This window comes from Lycorma delicatula, chromosome 4 (genome assembly GCF_047948215.1).
Source record: "Lycorma delicatula isolate Av1 chromosome 4, ASM4794821v1, whole genome shotgun sequence".
Classification (NCBI taxonomy): Eukaryota; Metazoa; Arthropoda; class Insecta; order Hemiptera; family Fulgoridae; genus Lycorma; species Lycorma delicatula.
In genome coordinates this window covers 191,398,973-191,414,819 of record NC_134458.1, presented here as the reverse complement: position 1 = coordinate 191,414,819, position 15,847 = coordinate 191,398,973, and the positions used below count along the sequence as shown (strand labels likewise).

Sequence of the window (15,847 nt, the reverse complement as noted above, 5' to 3'; positions counted from 1 at the left end):
GAGAGAGAGAGAGAGAATGAAATAGAATGAGAGAGACAGCGATACAGTGTGAGAGAAGCAGAGATGCGCGCGCGTGCACACACAGGCATTTAGAGTGAGAGAGAGAGGCGCGCGCGCGTTAATACACACAGAGATAGAGAGATACAGTGAGCGCGAGAGAGAGAAACAGAGATGAGCGCGTGCACACTCACAGAGAGAGTGAGTGAGTGAGAAAGAGAGAGAAACACACACACACACACCCACACACCCACACACATAGAGAGAGAGAGAGAGAGAGAGAGAGTGTGTGTGTGAGTGAGTGACAGACAGAGACGAGCGCGTACATACACAAACACACACACACACAGAGAGAGTGTGAGATAGAAAATGAATAGTATGAGAGAGAGTGATACAGTGTTAGAGAGGCACAGATGCGCGCGCGCGTACACAGGAATTTAGATTGAGAGAGAGTGAGGCGGGTGCGGGCGTTCATACACACGGAGATAGAGAGATACAGTGAGAGGAAGAGTTAAAGAGGTAGAATGAGAGAGTTTGAGAGAGAAATAAAGAGAGTGTGTGAGAAAGAGAGCGACAAGCATGCACACACAGAGAGAAAGTAAGAAATCCTCACACACACACACACACACATAGAGAGAATAAAGTAATGATGACGACGATGTTAATAATGATAATGATAACTACAATGAGGAATACGATTAATGACTGACTACTAGAGGAAAGGTTAATCAGAAGCGAGAATGATGAAACTACTGCAATTTTTCTCATTTGGTCATTCACCCGCTCTTCTTCTGGCTTCGTTTAAATACGACACCCAGTATGTTATCGCAAATATTACGAAACATAACGGAAATAGGCCCAGCGATACTTGATCCATCATTCCTCTTTGTGAACCAGCATAAAGTAGCACGTGTTCTGTCACCAGTTTGAATTTCTCTCTGGCCGGTAACACTCTAATTTCTTTCGTTTCTCTTACTGTATCCTGAAAATCAAAAATTATTTCTTTTTAAAATACAATATTTTGTAACATATATTTAAAATAATCTAATACACATTTTTTTTTTTTTTTGAGGTTTTTAGGGGCATCGACTACTTTGGTCATTAGCCCCATCCCACTTCAAAAAAAAAAAAAAAAAAAAATTAAAAAAGGGTTCAAAATTTCACATTTTCATGTATCAAAAAAAAAAAAAAATGATCAAAATTTTACTTTTCTTATAACTTCTAATCCAATAAAATTACTTTCTAGGCTTTCCTTTCGGCCATCATTTTTTACGTTTCTCCATTCTTCTGACGGCCTCAACCTCTGATGACAACGTATCTGAAGGCCTCAGACATGGCATCGTCTTCCTCTATTTCGGATGCCAGTGATGTTCTTCGGCTGACGTCAGTTGATGAAACTTTCGCCGGCGCTGTTAGCATCTTTGCTAAAGAATCTAAATTAATGTGCGATGATGTCTCCGCGGCGGATGAGCCGGACTCTATCTCTACTGCAGTACTGGGTCCGGCTGAAATAGATGCTCTCACCGAAGCTGGTCTTTGCGCTTTGGGAGGCTCTATTGGTACAGGTTTTATTTCATCTGCGCCTGGTGCTTTTTCTATAATAACTTGCACCTCCATTTCCGCGGATTCAGGTTTTCTTGTCACAATTTATTTAGATTTGTGACTACACGACGGAGCGATCTGTTTCTCTTTGTCAGATAAATCAAGATTTTTAATTCTTACACAAGTCTGTGACTTTATAATCGCAGATTTAGCTGGTTTTTTAAACGGCGCTGGTGTGTCTCTCATGTCAACGGCGTCAGTCCGGGGATGAGCCTTCTCATCTTTACTTTGTTTTCTCTGATGAGTCGACTCAATCTTTGAATCGCAAGACTTGGTGCCATCGTGTTAAGCAACTGCTCCACATTAATTTTAGATGTGGAAGGGGCAGCCGCTACTTCTGCATTCGATGGTCGTAGTGTACGTTTATTAACAATCTTCTTTGCTTCAGGATAACTTACCTTCTGAAGCGTTTTAACTTCCTGAATTGCTGTTTCTAATTTATATGTAGGGCAGTTTCATGAACGACAATTGTGATGCCCTTTACAGTTAACGCAGGTTGGAGGGTCTTTACATGGGTCCCCCTGATGTGTTTTCTCTCCACATATACATATTTCCTGCGCTTCACATCTTGCTGCTGTGTGTCCGAATCGTTGACACTTAAAACATCTCATCGGCTGCGGGATGAAAGCTCGTACATCAAGCCGATGGATGCCAGCTCGTACCTTTTCAGGAAGATTCGGCCTATTAAATGTCAAAACATGCGAGGCCGAAGGAAGAATCTCACCATTTCTTCTCATAGTAAGTCTGCGACATTGAGTTACTCCCTGACTCGACATTTCTTGTACAATTTCTTCTTCTGTACAATTAAGAAGATCGCGACAAACAACAACTCCTCTGGATGAGTTCAGTGTGCTATGCGGTTGGACAGAAACCGCAAATTCACCGATCTTCTTCAACGCCAAAACTTTCTGGCTTTGCATGTCGTTGATGGTTTCGACATGCAATCCATTAAAAAAAAAAATTAAAATTTCTCTTGCGATAAGGAATGGACTAACTTTTTGAAAGTTTCCATTCTCCCTTGTAATAATTAAACATCTTGGCTTTGGTGCGCTATAGCCAAATAGACTTTTTTTTAATTCTTTACTGATTCTATCAGCATCTTTCTTTATCCTATCAGATTCTTTACTTTTTTTCCTCTTCGCTTGCGGCGAATCGGAGGCTTCTAAACGAGGGTGTTTACGTGCACCCTCTGCCACGTTTGATTGTTCAATATTCATGAACAGTGGATCCCTTCTGTAGCAAGGCTAGCCGCCGGGGTACACCCCCACTCCAGGGCTACTAAACTTGGAGGTCCGATCCGGTAGTCCGGTGGAACCGGCATATGTCCTGGCAGAGAGCGGATGCGCAGTCTCTGCACCGACTCCAGGCTCCTACTTACCGAAGCTTTCAGAGCTCCCATGCACCGACATACATGGGCACCATTGCTACATGTTTGCCATCGCAGGGGGCATGTGGACAACGGAAGGGTCTCCGTTACACCTGCAATAATATTGACCCTGGCCGCCACACCGCCAGCTCTAAGAGCGGTATGAATCGATTTCCAAAATCGTTTGTTATTCCATTTCCTGCAGGTACCCAAAAATCCAGTCGGTTTAGTGACCTGAAGTTGGAACAAGGTCAAACTTAACAAAGCATAACCGAGGAATTTACTCGGAACCCCGTTAGCCAGCTATATGTAATGTACGAAAGTACAGCTGTTGCCGCCCTGGACGTGGAACATAGATGTTGTGTTCCGGACGTGGGGATTATCTACCTCAGGGTAATACACATTTTAATTAAAATTTAAAGGGTTTAATCAGTGAACTTTATTATACTAGGGATATCTCTAAAATAATGTATAACTAATAAAATTAACTTACCATCTGGAATTCTTCTCGAGGTAAATTTTTATCTGTTTTTTGTTCAGTATTTTGCGTATCACCTGACTGTGGTTGTATTTTACTATTGATAAATAATTTAGAGTGTTCATCTTTGTTTGTAACATTGTGATTATTTATTGCCGCTATTCTTTCTAAACCTTTTCTTTGTCTCCAATGTTTGTCATAACGAATACCAAATAAAACAATGAAATATTCCATTAATGCAAGAAATACAAATAATGTACAAGAAATTATCCAAACTTCAATGCACTTTAATTCCAATGCGCTCGGAGAATTGTTCCTGTGAATAAAAAAAAAAACGTATTATCATAATAAATTATCCAATTGATATTCTTTAACTTATTTGTACTTTAGATTTTACTGCATCATAATATTTCTCAAAAAAATAACTTAAGTATATGGAAACATACATAATTTAACTAATTTTGGGATGCAAGATTTAAAATTGTTACCATAATTTGTGTTAAACATCACATTTTTTTTTACATATATATACGATTAATTTATCAATAAATGAATAATCATTGTGAAATCAATATTTAAAGACCACCGGGTTGGTCTAGTGGTGAACGCGTTATCCCAAATCAGCTGATTTGGAAGCTGAGAGTTCCACCGTTCAAGTCCTAGTAAAGCCAGCTATTTTTACACGGACTTGAATACTAGATCGTGGATACCGGTGTTCTTTGGTGGTTGGGTTTCAATTAACCACACATCTCAGGAACGGTCGAACTGAGAATGTACAAGACTACACTTCATTTACACTCATACACATCATGCTCATTCATCCTCTGAAGAATTATCTAATTGGTAGTTACCGGACGCTAAATAGGAAAAGAAACAGAGATATGTAAAATACGTAGATACAGACGTCACCCCGAGACTAGTCAAAATGGATTCACGGATGGTCAAAAAGGGTAATTCCGTTCAAATCTCATAACTGAAATTATTTGCGATCAAAATACAGAATGATTCAAAGAAACGGGAAATTTTGAAAGTTGTGTTGGTAGCCGTGGGCGATTGGTACCACTTGATAAGTGGCGCCAGCCTCTCTGACCTAACCTGCCATTTAGTTGTCATGGATCCTTGGAGTGGTGCGCAATTTGCTATCAAAGCGTTTTACAAAAACAATGACAGTCTGGAGGGAGCGCGTAGAGAATTTCGCCGTCATTTTAATCCGGGACGGCACGACCGTGTTCCATCAGCACGTGCAATTAAAACATGGATATCTAATTATGAAGAAACCGGTTCGGCAATGAAAAAGAAACCTCCAGGCCGTGAGCGAACCGTCCGTACAAGACTACATTTCATTTACACTCATACATATCATCCTCATTCATCCTCTAAATAATTATCTAAACGGTAGTTACCGGAGGCTAAATAGGAAAAAGAAAAGGAATATTCATTTAAAATTTGTTTAAATGGACTAAATTTTTATTTATTCAAATGTAGATAAATGTAAATACGAGGGTTATTTTTTTCAAGGTCCGATCGGTCACGAAATAAAAGTTTCGCGCAAAAATCGGATGAACCTTTGCGCATATGTTTTGCACAGCGTCTCTAGTATGGCCTTCAATCACGCCGTGTCACTTCGTTTAGTTCTGAACACGCAGCTAGCAGGTAAACATTTCTACAACAATAGCATCTCCCGCCAAGTGTGAATTGCGTATGGTAATTCGATTTCTTCAGGCTGAGGAGTGTAATGTGGCTGAAATTCATCGACGAATAAGTAATGTGTACGGTAAAACTTCAATGAGTGACAGCAAATGGCGGCAATGGTGCAGGAAATTTAAAGCAGGACTTACAGATGTTTAGGTGGTCAGGGAAGGAAGCGAGTGTCAACCGATGATCTCGTTGAGCGAGTAGATGAGGCAGTTCGAGAAAATCGTCGGTTCACAATTTCTGTATTGAGTAATTCGTTTCCTGAAATTTCAAGGTCAGCTCTCCACACCATTGTGAGTGAGAGACTTCAGTACCGCAAACTGTGTGCGAGATGGGTTCCCAAGATGCTATCCAATAAGGCTATTAAGAGACGTAAAAAGGATTGCTGGATCAGGCTCTGCGAAGAGCTTGACAGCAATCCCTGGAGCCAGGCATTTGGTTAGCTGGCATTTCTCCCGCCACCACCCCATTCGGTCGCCCTAGAGCATAGACCAAATGTACTGTGCCAATAAACGGCTACTGTGCCTCGAAACAGATTTGCGACCTCGTTACATAATTGCTCCTAATGAGCTCCTATCTTGCGTGAGCGGTTAAGCTGGGCGCCATACAGCACCCGCCTATGTGTCCCTACCGCTCACTTGTCACACTAAAACTAAATCGGGGAGGCGCACCCCTTGTTACAATTAAAACAATAAGTTACAAATTAAAAGACGGCAATTTAAACCGCCACGCCTCGGTCGCTGTTTGCCAGCTAATGTCTGTCCACCATTTAAGCGCTTGGAGCTTTATTGGCTGATGGCAGCCATTATTTCCAGGAAGGTTTTCCACCGACACGCCACAGGAATCAATAAATCCCCATAAATTTAAACCTAAACTACCGATGACGGTTGAACATCGCAACCTCATCGAGGAACCCCCACACGGTCCGACAATGCGGCTAACGCCACATTGACTCGCCGTTTATGAGCGGCCAGTTTTCCCCCTGACCTCTAAGTTCCAGGGTGGCCCGGTCTCTGGCCCCCCCAAGAGCAGGGCAGTCGAACATTAGGTGTTCGTTCGACTGGACCTCCCCACAGACGCACAACTCATCAGCCGCTAGGCGAAACCTGAACAGATAATGCATCAAATTCACGTGGTTGGTGAGCACTTGAGCACCCGCCGCCCTTAAAAATGAACTCGAGGCATACCATCCCCCCAGATCCTGTATAAATCTATACAGAGATCTTCCCTTAGACGTGGTGTGCCATTCATGCTGCCATGCCTCCATCGCGAGGCCCCAAAGCCTCTTCCGCAGGCGGGAAATGGGCAACTGTTCGAAATTTAGACCCGGTGCATTGTGATCACCGTTCCGTTCCGGTTCAAGCCCGGCCCGAAACCGTATCCCAAATACCTCGGTTTCTCGACCTCTTCGCAACTTCCACATGGCTGCTCGAACTTTCACCACTAAATCGATTGGGAGAGCCTTTCCCAATACGGTAGTAGCCTCATAGGAGGTTGTTTTAAAAACACCAGTGCATACAATTAAAGCTCTGCGATGGGCACTCCTTAAATTTAGAAGCAGTGCTCTATTTCTGTCCAACGTATGCGCCCAAACTGGCGCCGCGTATGCGATCATAGTCTCGAAGACACCTCGGTACACTAAGTACATTTGGCGACCAGAAAGCCCGTAGTCTTTCCGAGCAATCCTTCTAAGTTTGTGCATCACAGAGACGGCGTCCGCCGCTACTTGTTTAATGTGGTTGCTAAAAAGCAACTTATCATCAAACAAAACACCTAGGTACTTATGAACCCTTACTCGGCTGATTACACAGCCTTTATACTTAATGTGGGGGTTTCGACTGCATAATAATTTGTCTGCGCCCTTTAGAAGCATAAACTTCGTCTTGGGCACAGAAATCTTTAAATTTTGCATGTCCATCCAGCCTTCGGCGGTTGACAAAGCCGCCTGCGCTCTACTTTCCAGCTGTGGTCGTGAATTTCCACGAACTAAAAGGAGACAGTCATCGGCGAAAGCCTGGGCCGTGACTCCTTCTGGGAATGTCAACCCCAGAAATCCATCGAACACCAGGTTCCACAGCAGGGGACCGAGAACGGAACCCTGCGGGCTTTCCCTGGTGACGGATTTTTCCACAACTAGGTGCGCATCTTTAAACAGGGCCGTACGGTTAGACAAATAGTCTCGTACCACGGCCTGTATGGCTTCGGGAACATCGCGGCGTTCCAAAGGATAGAGGACAGAACTCCAACACAAGGAAGGAAATGCTGCCTCTATATCAATAAAAATAGCCAAAACATATTTGCAGTCGGCGCTTTCCACCTCGGTAAGAGCATTTAAGATGCAATCCTCGGTGCCAACCCCTTTCATGAAGCCATATTGGCCTCGATTTAGAATACAGCTCATATCGATGCCTTCTTCGAGCCGTTCCACAACCAGCCTTTCTAGCAACTTGCCGAGAACCGGCAAGAGGCTGATGGGTCGATAACTGCCGATCTCACCAGGATCCTTTTCAGGTTTCAGGATTACCCTTACCAAAGCCACCTTCCAGCAAGCCGGAAAGCAGCCCCAGTTTAGGCATCCCGTGAACAGTCTGCCCAGTGGCTCTCTTATGACAGGCAATAAATGATGGAAAATATCCGGGTCAAGTTGGTCAATCCCCGGTGCCTTCCCTAGTGCCATTCGAGAAACCACTCGGTGTATATATCTTCGGGTTCCACGGTCCGAACGCCAGGGAATGGTGTTTCACCCGCCCTAACGCCGATTTCCGCTTCCCCCTCCGGAGCATCTGGAAACAGAGTATCCAGGAACGCCCAGTAAGACGCCACAGATGTTAATGTGTGGTCACGACCACCTAACCCGCACCGAACACTGGACAACACGTGCAATGGCTTCGGTCGGTAACAAGTCTTCGCGAGCTGCCAGGGATCGCGCTGCAATTCCCGCACGGAGTCTTTCCAAAACTTGAGTTTGGCTTCCTTGATGGCGTGAACATATTTGTTACGGGCGCGCCGGAAGGTCCGCAGACGCTCAGCGCGCACGTCGTTGACAGTGATCCCCGTTAGGGGGCAACGCTGGTATCTTGCCCGAGCGGACCTCACTCTTGCGCGCAGCACACTGAGGTCAGAGGACCACCATTTCTTGCCGGGCCTCCGTCTGCCTTCCACAGACGACCCCCCCGGAAAATGGGGTCATGATGGCTCCAGGCACGCTCAGATCAACGGACTGGCTGCTTGTGACGGGTCCGTCCATTGCCTAGGCCGCCGTAGGACCTCGTCGCAACCAGTCTTGATGGCCCGGCCGATTAGCTCCGCCATCAATTCCACCTCCTCCCTCGACTCCATGCTCCACCGCAACCCCTGCAATGCAGCATCGCACACCCGCCTAAGCCTGTGTCGATCCAGGCCCCTTAGGTTGTAGCGACCTGGATTTGGTGCCCTTGGACCGCCTCCGTAAGCAATTTCATAGGTTATAAGCCTATGATCGCTCACACTGGCCTCGGGCCAGACAGTCCAACTACCTATCCTTCGAAGCAGACCACCCGTCACCAAGGTGACGTCTATATAACTCTCCCCCAGTTCGCTGGAGAAAGTTGGTGGCTGCTCCGCATCATTAATCAGGTAGAGGTTCCTGGCTTCTGCGAACTGTTCGAGACCAGCGCCTCTGGGGTCTGTGAGTGGTGAACCCCAGGCGGTAGACTTGGCGTTAGCATCCAGGGCAACCAGCACTCTGGTGCCCGGGAGACTGTCCAGAATCCCGCCCAACTTCGCCAACAAGTCATCGATACTCCATCCAAGCTGGAAGTATCCCGACACGAGTACAACATCGAGCGTACCCCTCGTGATCCGCACGACGGTGAATTGCTCATCTGACCACTGGGGCATCCAGAATACACCCAAATCGTCAGAGCCAACCACAATCGCAGAGAGCGGCCGTCCCCCACGAGAATGAATAACTTTCACCCCGTGGAAGCCGACCACCCTATCCGCGACTGCGTACGGCTCCTGGACCAAGAGGACCTCAAGGTTGTACTCCTCAAGGAGCCTCATGGCCTCGGACGTGGCTGCCCGGGAATGATGCAGATTAATCTGCCCCAGGCGTATGCGTTCAATGTGGAAGATGTCCCCAAAGGCTTCTGACCGTTCAAGCGTCGCCATAAGCTGTGTTGTTTACAGCTCGAGCCCGTGCTATGTCGTACGCCTTACACAGCCGACCCCCTACCCTGTGTCCGGCATTACTGCCTTTCACCTGGCAGGAGGCGGCGCACTTGGGTGGCGTCGACTTGGCAGGGCAGTTGGTTGCCCTGTGCCCCGGAGCGGCACAGTGGCCACACATCTCCTTTTGCGCACGGCAACGGAGAGCGGTGTGCCCAAATCCCTGACACTTAAAGCATCGGGCTACTTGAATATGGTCGACAACTCTACAGGCCGTCCACCCAAAAAACAATCTTCCACTGGCCACTAAAACCTGCCGGATCTTTGGCGAGGTCTCGAGTACCCAGTGACTCTTCAGGGATTCCTTTCTCCCCAGCTGCCAGCTGCAACTACTGGAGCCAGGCATATCGTATTGTGACCAAGAAGTTCGGGAGACGTATGGCTATCCTTAATAAGACCAGTGTTGCAAGGGAGGTAGCCAGGTTGTTCCCGCATACAGTGCCTGATATCGTGAGATCCACACCTTGCGACAATAGAAGATTCACCATGGAAGAGCTACAACTTGCGGCGAGGAGTTTGGCAACCAAAAAGAGCCCTGGCCTGGACAAGATTCCCGCGGCAGTGATCAAGGGGCTGGTTCAGAAGGCTCCCTGGGAGATGCTCGAGATTGCCAGCCACGGCATGGAGAACGGAGACTTCCCCGACTGCTGGAAGGAGGCCAGAGTGGTATTCCTACCTAAAGGCACCTCTTCGGAGGAAGATATAACCTATAGACCCCTGAGCCTCCTTAACATGATGGGGAAGCTAGTAGAAAAGATGCTGGCTCGCCGCATCATCAAAGAACTAGAAGAGGGAGCCGGAATCAGTCCTAACCAGTACGGGTTTATGCGGGGGCGATCCACCGTGCAGGCTATCTGCCGAATTTCGGGATGGGCCGACGAGGTGAAGAGAGGCACTTGGCGAACCAGGAGAATTCCACTGATGCTATCACTAGACATAAAAAACGCGTTCGGGGCTATTGGTTGGGGTCATATTGACGCAATTGCGGCTAGGGGCCTCAGCCCGTACCTGCGTAGGCAAATTGAATGTTACTTGTCCAACAGAGGATGTCTGGTGGAAGCACAGGAAGAAACAGTACATTTTCAAATGCACGGTGGAGTTCCGCTGGGCTCTGTTCTGGGGCCGTTGTTGTGGCTGGTGATTATAGATGAACTCCTTCAGAAGGAGTTTCCTGTCGGCGTCCAGGTGCTGGCTTATGCAGATGACCTTGCAGTCCTCGTAGAGGGAAGGACGGTCTTGGAGGTGCGGGAGAGGGTGTATGCGGCCATCCACACTATACAGGAGTGGTTGAGGTCCAGGGGTCTGCAACTGTCTACGGAAAAATGCCGGTGTATAGCCTTTACGGGTAGAAGAGTGCTAGAACCGTTCAATATTTCCATCAACGGTCATGCTATAGAAGAAGCGAATAACATCAAGTACTTAGGAGTTATCCTCCAGAAAAACGGTAGATGCACCGAGCATATAGTCAATGTATGCAACAAGGCAGAAAGGATGATAAAAAGCCTAAACATCATTATGTCATCGCAGAATGCCCCTCGGGCCTCAAAGCGCCGTTTACTGGCGACCACCGTCGTGTCTTCGCTTATGTATGCCGTTCCGGCCTGGTAGCGCTCTATCGACATCAGGCGCAACAAAGAGAGACTGGCGAGGACGCACAGGTGTGTGCTCCTAGGTGTTGTGTCCGCATACAGGACAGTGTCCTATGCCGCCCTGTGCGTGTTATCGGGTACACCTCCTATTGACCTAATCGCAAAACAGAGGGTGGAGAGGGCACAAGGCAAGCCAGAACAAGAGGTCAGGGATGCCGTTTATAATATCTGGCAGGAAAGATGGTCGCAGGAAGCTGTGGGTCGATGGACGAGAACCCTCATCCCCGACATCAAGCCGTGGTTGTCGAGAAGATTTGGTGAGGTTGATCATCACCTATCGCAGTTTTTTACAGGACATGGTTCTTTCAATAACTACCTGCACAAAATAGGCAAGAGAGAAGAGCCGATTTGCAACTACTGTAACGAGATAGATGATGCTGAGCACACCTTTTTTGAGTGCAATAGGTGGGACACACTTAGACATAGTAAGGCACTCACAGGTATAACTCCAGAGACAACAATAGACTACATGCTAAGAAGCGAGTCAAACTGGAATAATTTTGCTAGTTTTGTTAGACAAGTTGTTCTACAGAAATACTCCGATGAGAGAAGACAAGGTGTTGGCTAGAATAGGACTGGGTGGACAGCCTTGCTGGTGAGGTCCAGCATGCTGCGGTGTGTTGGCACTGATGAGCCACCAAGGACTCCACGGGTAACAGTCAGGCAACAGCACACTGAATACTGAAGGGACCCGGTACCGCGTCGCGGCGAACTGGGTCTGGCGTGGTGTATTAGTATTGCCCTTTTGGGTCCCCAAGGGGGCAATATTGATAAAGAACTCTCAAAAAGAGCTAACCAATAGGCCGACCTGCCTTGCCGGTATATAGCCGGTAGGTGGGGAGGCCTATTTGAGTTTAAAGACACTCCCCTGCGCGGCGTAATACCAAAAAGTCGGTCCGGCGCAGGGGAGCTGAGAGAAAAAAAAAAAAAAAAAAAGAAAAAAAAAAAGATGCTATCCGACAATCACAAAAAAATGAAAATGGACGCCTCCCTAACGTTTCTCCAGCGCTACCGCAATGAAGGAGAAGATATTTTGAACAAAATTGTCACAGGGGACGAGACATGGGTCCATTTTGAAACTGAAGAAACAAAAGAACAATCCATTCTCTTTCTACCAGTAAACTGAAGAAGTTCAAGCGAACCTTCTCCAACAGAAAGCGTACGGCTACTGTATTCTGATACCGGAATGGAGTTCTTTTGGTGGAATTCATGGAACGTGGCACGAGCATCACTGCAGCCTCATAATGTGTGACGTATTTCATAGTCTCATACTTCAACGTCTACGAAGGAAAATTCAGAATAAGCGGAGAGGAATGTTGTCATTAGGCATTGTCTTTCTCTATGACAATGCTCGACCGCACACTGCCAGCGTTTGATCACCCACCATACAGCCCGGACTTGGCTCCGTCCGATTTTCATTTCTTTTCAGCTCACGTGAAACGCTGGCTAGGAAGACAACATTTTGGCACAGATTTCGAGCTGCAGACCAGCGTAGAAACATGGCTGAAAACACAGGCGGCTCCGTTCTATGACGAGGGTATTGGAAAGCTTGTACCATGCTACGACAAATGTCTAAATCGGAGTGGCGACTATGTAGAGAAATAGCGTAACTATGTTATTACTTGTTAGAAATAAAAAAAAAAAATATTTTCACTGTGGTTTTAATTTCGTGACCGATTGGACCTTGAAAAAAAAATAACCCTCGTACATTAATACAGTTTGAAAATAATAGTTTTTAAAGTTTATATCATTGGATATTTCTCTTAAATAACATCTTTTACTTCCTTGTACGAAGTAAAGGAAGTATTCTGATCACGAAAAATTTCAGTTTCCAGATTTCAATGGAAATATCCATTTTGACTATCCATAAATCCATTTTCACTAGTTACGGGATGACGTCTGTACATATGTATCTATCATACCTGAAATACAATTAGCAATAGGATGTTGAAATTTTGAATTTAGTACTGGTGTAACATCTAGTTGTGCACCTTCCCCTGTTGATTGTAATTTACTGAAACAAAAGTGTTCAAAAAAAAAAATTGTATTATTGACTTTTTCCTTAACTGCAGTAATAAGCCTTCATTGAGAGCTTTTGAATGATACGAGGTGTGATCAAAAAATACGGTGAATAATTTTTAATTAAAAAAAGTAATAAGGTTACATAGAATTCGATTTAATCTCCTTCAAAGTACTGTCCTTGGCTAGAAATGCACTTAACCTAAACGTTGACTCCATGACTGGGAGGCATTTCTGGAAGGCATCTTTCGGAAGGGCTTTCAGCTGCTCGGTCGTGGCCCTCTCAATATCAGCAATGGTGTCAAAACGTTTTCCTTTAAGCACAGTTTTAATTTTTTGGGAAGAGCCAAAAGTCGCATGGTACTACATCCGGTGAGTATGGGCGATGTGGACAGACAGGAATACTTTTTTCGGCCAAAAAATACTTTTTTCGGCGCGTTGTCGTGGTGAAGAAGGAAGCCATTGGTCCATTTTCTGGTCGCTTTCTTCGTACGTCGTTTCGCAAACGTTGCAGTACACCCTTATAAAATTCGAGTTTACAGTTGTTCCCCTTGGAACGAACTCTGATCGCACTATGCCCTCACTATCGAAAAAAACAACCAGCATGACCTTGATGTTGGATTTTGACTGACTTGCCTTTTTAGGGCGAGGAGATGAACCGGTTTTCCATCGGGAACTCTGCATTTTGGTCTCAGGGTCATAGCCATAGACCCAAATTTCATCTCCAGTTACAATTTTGGCCATGAAGTCCGGATCTGCATGAAGACAACCCTTCAACTCTGTCCAAATTAACACACGATTTTCCTTTTGTTCTTCACTCAAAAGCTTTTTTTCTCTCTACTCCCCTGGGCCGGACTGACTTGATGGTATTACGCCACCCAGAGCAGTGTCCGTTACTCTAATAGGCCCTCCCCGCCTACCGGCTATATACCGGCATGACAGGTCAGGCCTACCGGTGGCGCTTTTCAGATTTTTTATTCTCTATTATGTCCTCTATGGTACCACATCATACCTACAAGTCGTGATGTGACCCCCGGATCTTTTATAATACTTTCTTGTCCCTACAGCACACCCCAAGGAGTCCTCAGCGGATCATTGAAACCAGCACACCTAAGCATGCTGGCTCTCACCGCTGAGGCTGTCCACCCGACCTAACATACTAGAAACCCATACTTCTTTCATCTTCATTCTTCTGTTTTAGTACTGTCTTTATATAATCAGCGACCTTCTTCCAGTTCTCCTTACTGCTGAGCATGAAATCCACGATTTCCTTCGGCGTTTTTCCATGAATACCCGCTTTGTGTCTTGAGTCTTATCCATTTATTACATACTAAAAACGTACGCTCAGAATCATCGTCCTGTTCGCAGTACATGCACGTGGGTTCATTCCTTATTCCCACCTTATGGAGATAACCATTGAAACACCCATGTCCCGTCAGGAACTGGGTGATCCAATAGTCAGTTTCTCCATGCCGCCTGTTTATCATCCTGCTAATTCTGGAATTAAGGTTCTTGTCCATCCAGCCACTCCAGCCTACGCCCATCTCTCCTGCCAGATTCTATGTATGTTTTCCTTGACTTCATTTTCTGCTCTCCCTAAAAAACCTGTCAGTTCTATATCTGGCGATAAGGTCAATCGGTAACATTCCCGAGAGCTACAGAGAGCCTGGTAAGAAACAGTTCTATAGGCAGATACTACTCCCAGTAGTATCCTCCTGTGTGCTCTCTTCAACCTGTCTCTATTTCTGCTAATAGTGAGAGCACAACTCCATGCCGGCACGGCATACATCATTATTGACACTGTCGCTAAAACTCTTCTTTTTGATGCCCGAGGAGCGCTCTGCTTTGACAAAATTATATTTAGGCATTTAGTCAGTTTCTCCGCACTCTGACAGACACTTAGTACCTGCTCAGTAAATCTGCAGTTTTTCTGTAAGATGACCCCAAGATATTTTAATACTGTTACTTCCTCAATATTATAGTCTCCAGTTCGTATATCTACTGGCTGCAATACAAGTTTTCCAGTGAATTTAATGTATTTACATTTTTCAATCGAAAGCTGCAATCCCCTATCAATGAGCCATCTACCAACTGTCTCTAATGCAGCGTTTGCCTTATTTTTAACTTCATCGATCGTTCTGGCCTGTACAAGGATTGCCAGATCATCTGCGTACGCTATAATTTGTACACCCTCAGGAAATGTTAGCCGAAGTACACCATCAAAGGCAATGATCCATAAAAGTGGTCCAAGGACTGAGCCCTGCGGCACTCCGGCGATCATACTAAAGGATATCTCTTGCTCTTGCGCCTTGACTTTACAGCTGCGACTTTTGAGGTATTCCTCTACTTGCCTTCTCAAGTACGGGCTAATTCCCTTTTCAACCATGGCCGCATTAATATGTTTCCATGGAATTGACCCGAAAGCATTCTTCACGTATAAAGAGACAAGCAAAGGAATGTTTCTTGTCCGCCAAGTACCTCTTCTAGTTTCGTTAGCCCAACTAATCACCTTACTAATTGCCTGAACTGTTGACCTGCCTTTCCAAAAACCAAACTGATTAGCACTTATTTTCACACCATCTTCCACCTCCAAAAGCCTGGGAAGAAATTTTGCACTCGCTCGTCTCATTTGCAATTCATTAGTTAAAATGCTTTGAACGGATCCGTACGAGATGTTAAGGTCTTCCGATAGCTCTTGAATAGTCATTCGCCTGTTTGAACGAACCATTGTTTCCACGTTTTGCACATTTTCAACTGTTTTTGAGGTTACTGGACGTCCCGTACGCTGCTCGTCTTCAACAGACTCATTTCCGTTTTTAAATCGGTCATACC

The 15,847-nt window shown here is 45.7% G+C and overlaps 1 protein-coding gene across 1 annotated transcript in view; it reads right to left on the bottom strand.

Moving 5' to 3' along the window:
- Positions 1-15,847, bottom strand: part of LOC142323001 (glycine receptor subunit alpha-2-like) — a 34,405-nt gene that overhangs the window by 4,271 nt on the left and 14,287 nt on the right. The window contains exons 5-6 of the mRNA XM_075362096.1: positions 3,459-3,759; positions 708-979 (exon numbers count right to left, since the gene is read on the bottom strand). Coding sequence (XP_075218211.1) covers positions 770-979; positions 3,459-3,759 — 511 coding nt within the window. The 3' untranslated portion in view covers positions 708-769. The remainder of the gene's footprint in view (positions 1-707; positions 980-3,458; positions 3,760-15,847) is intronic.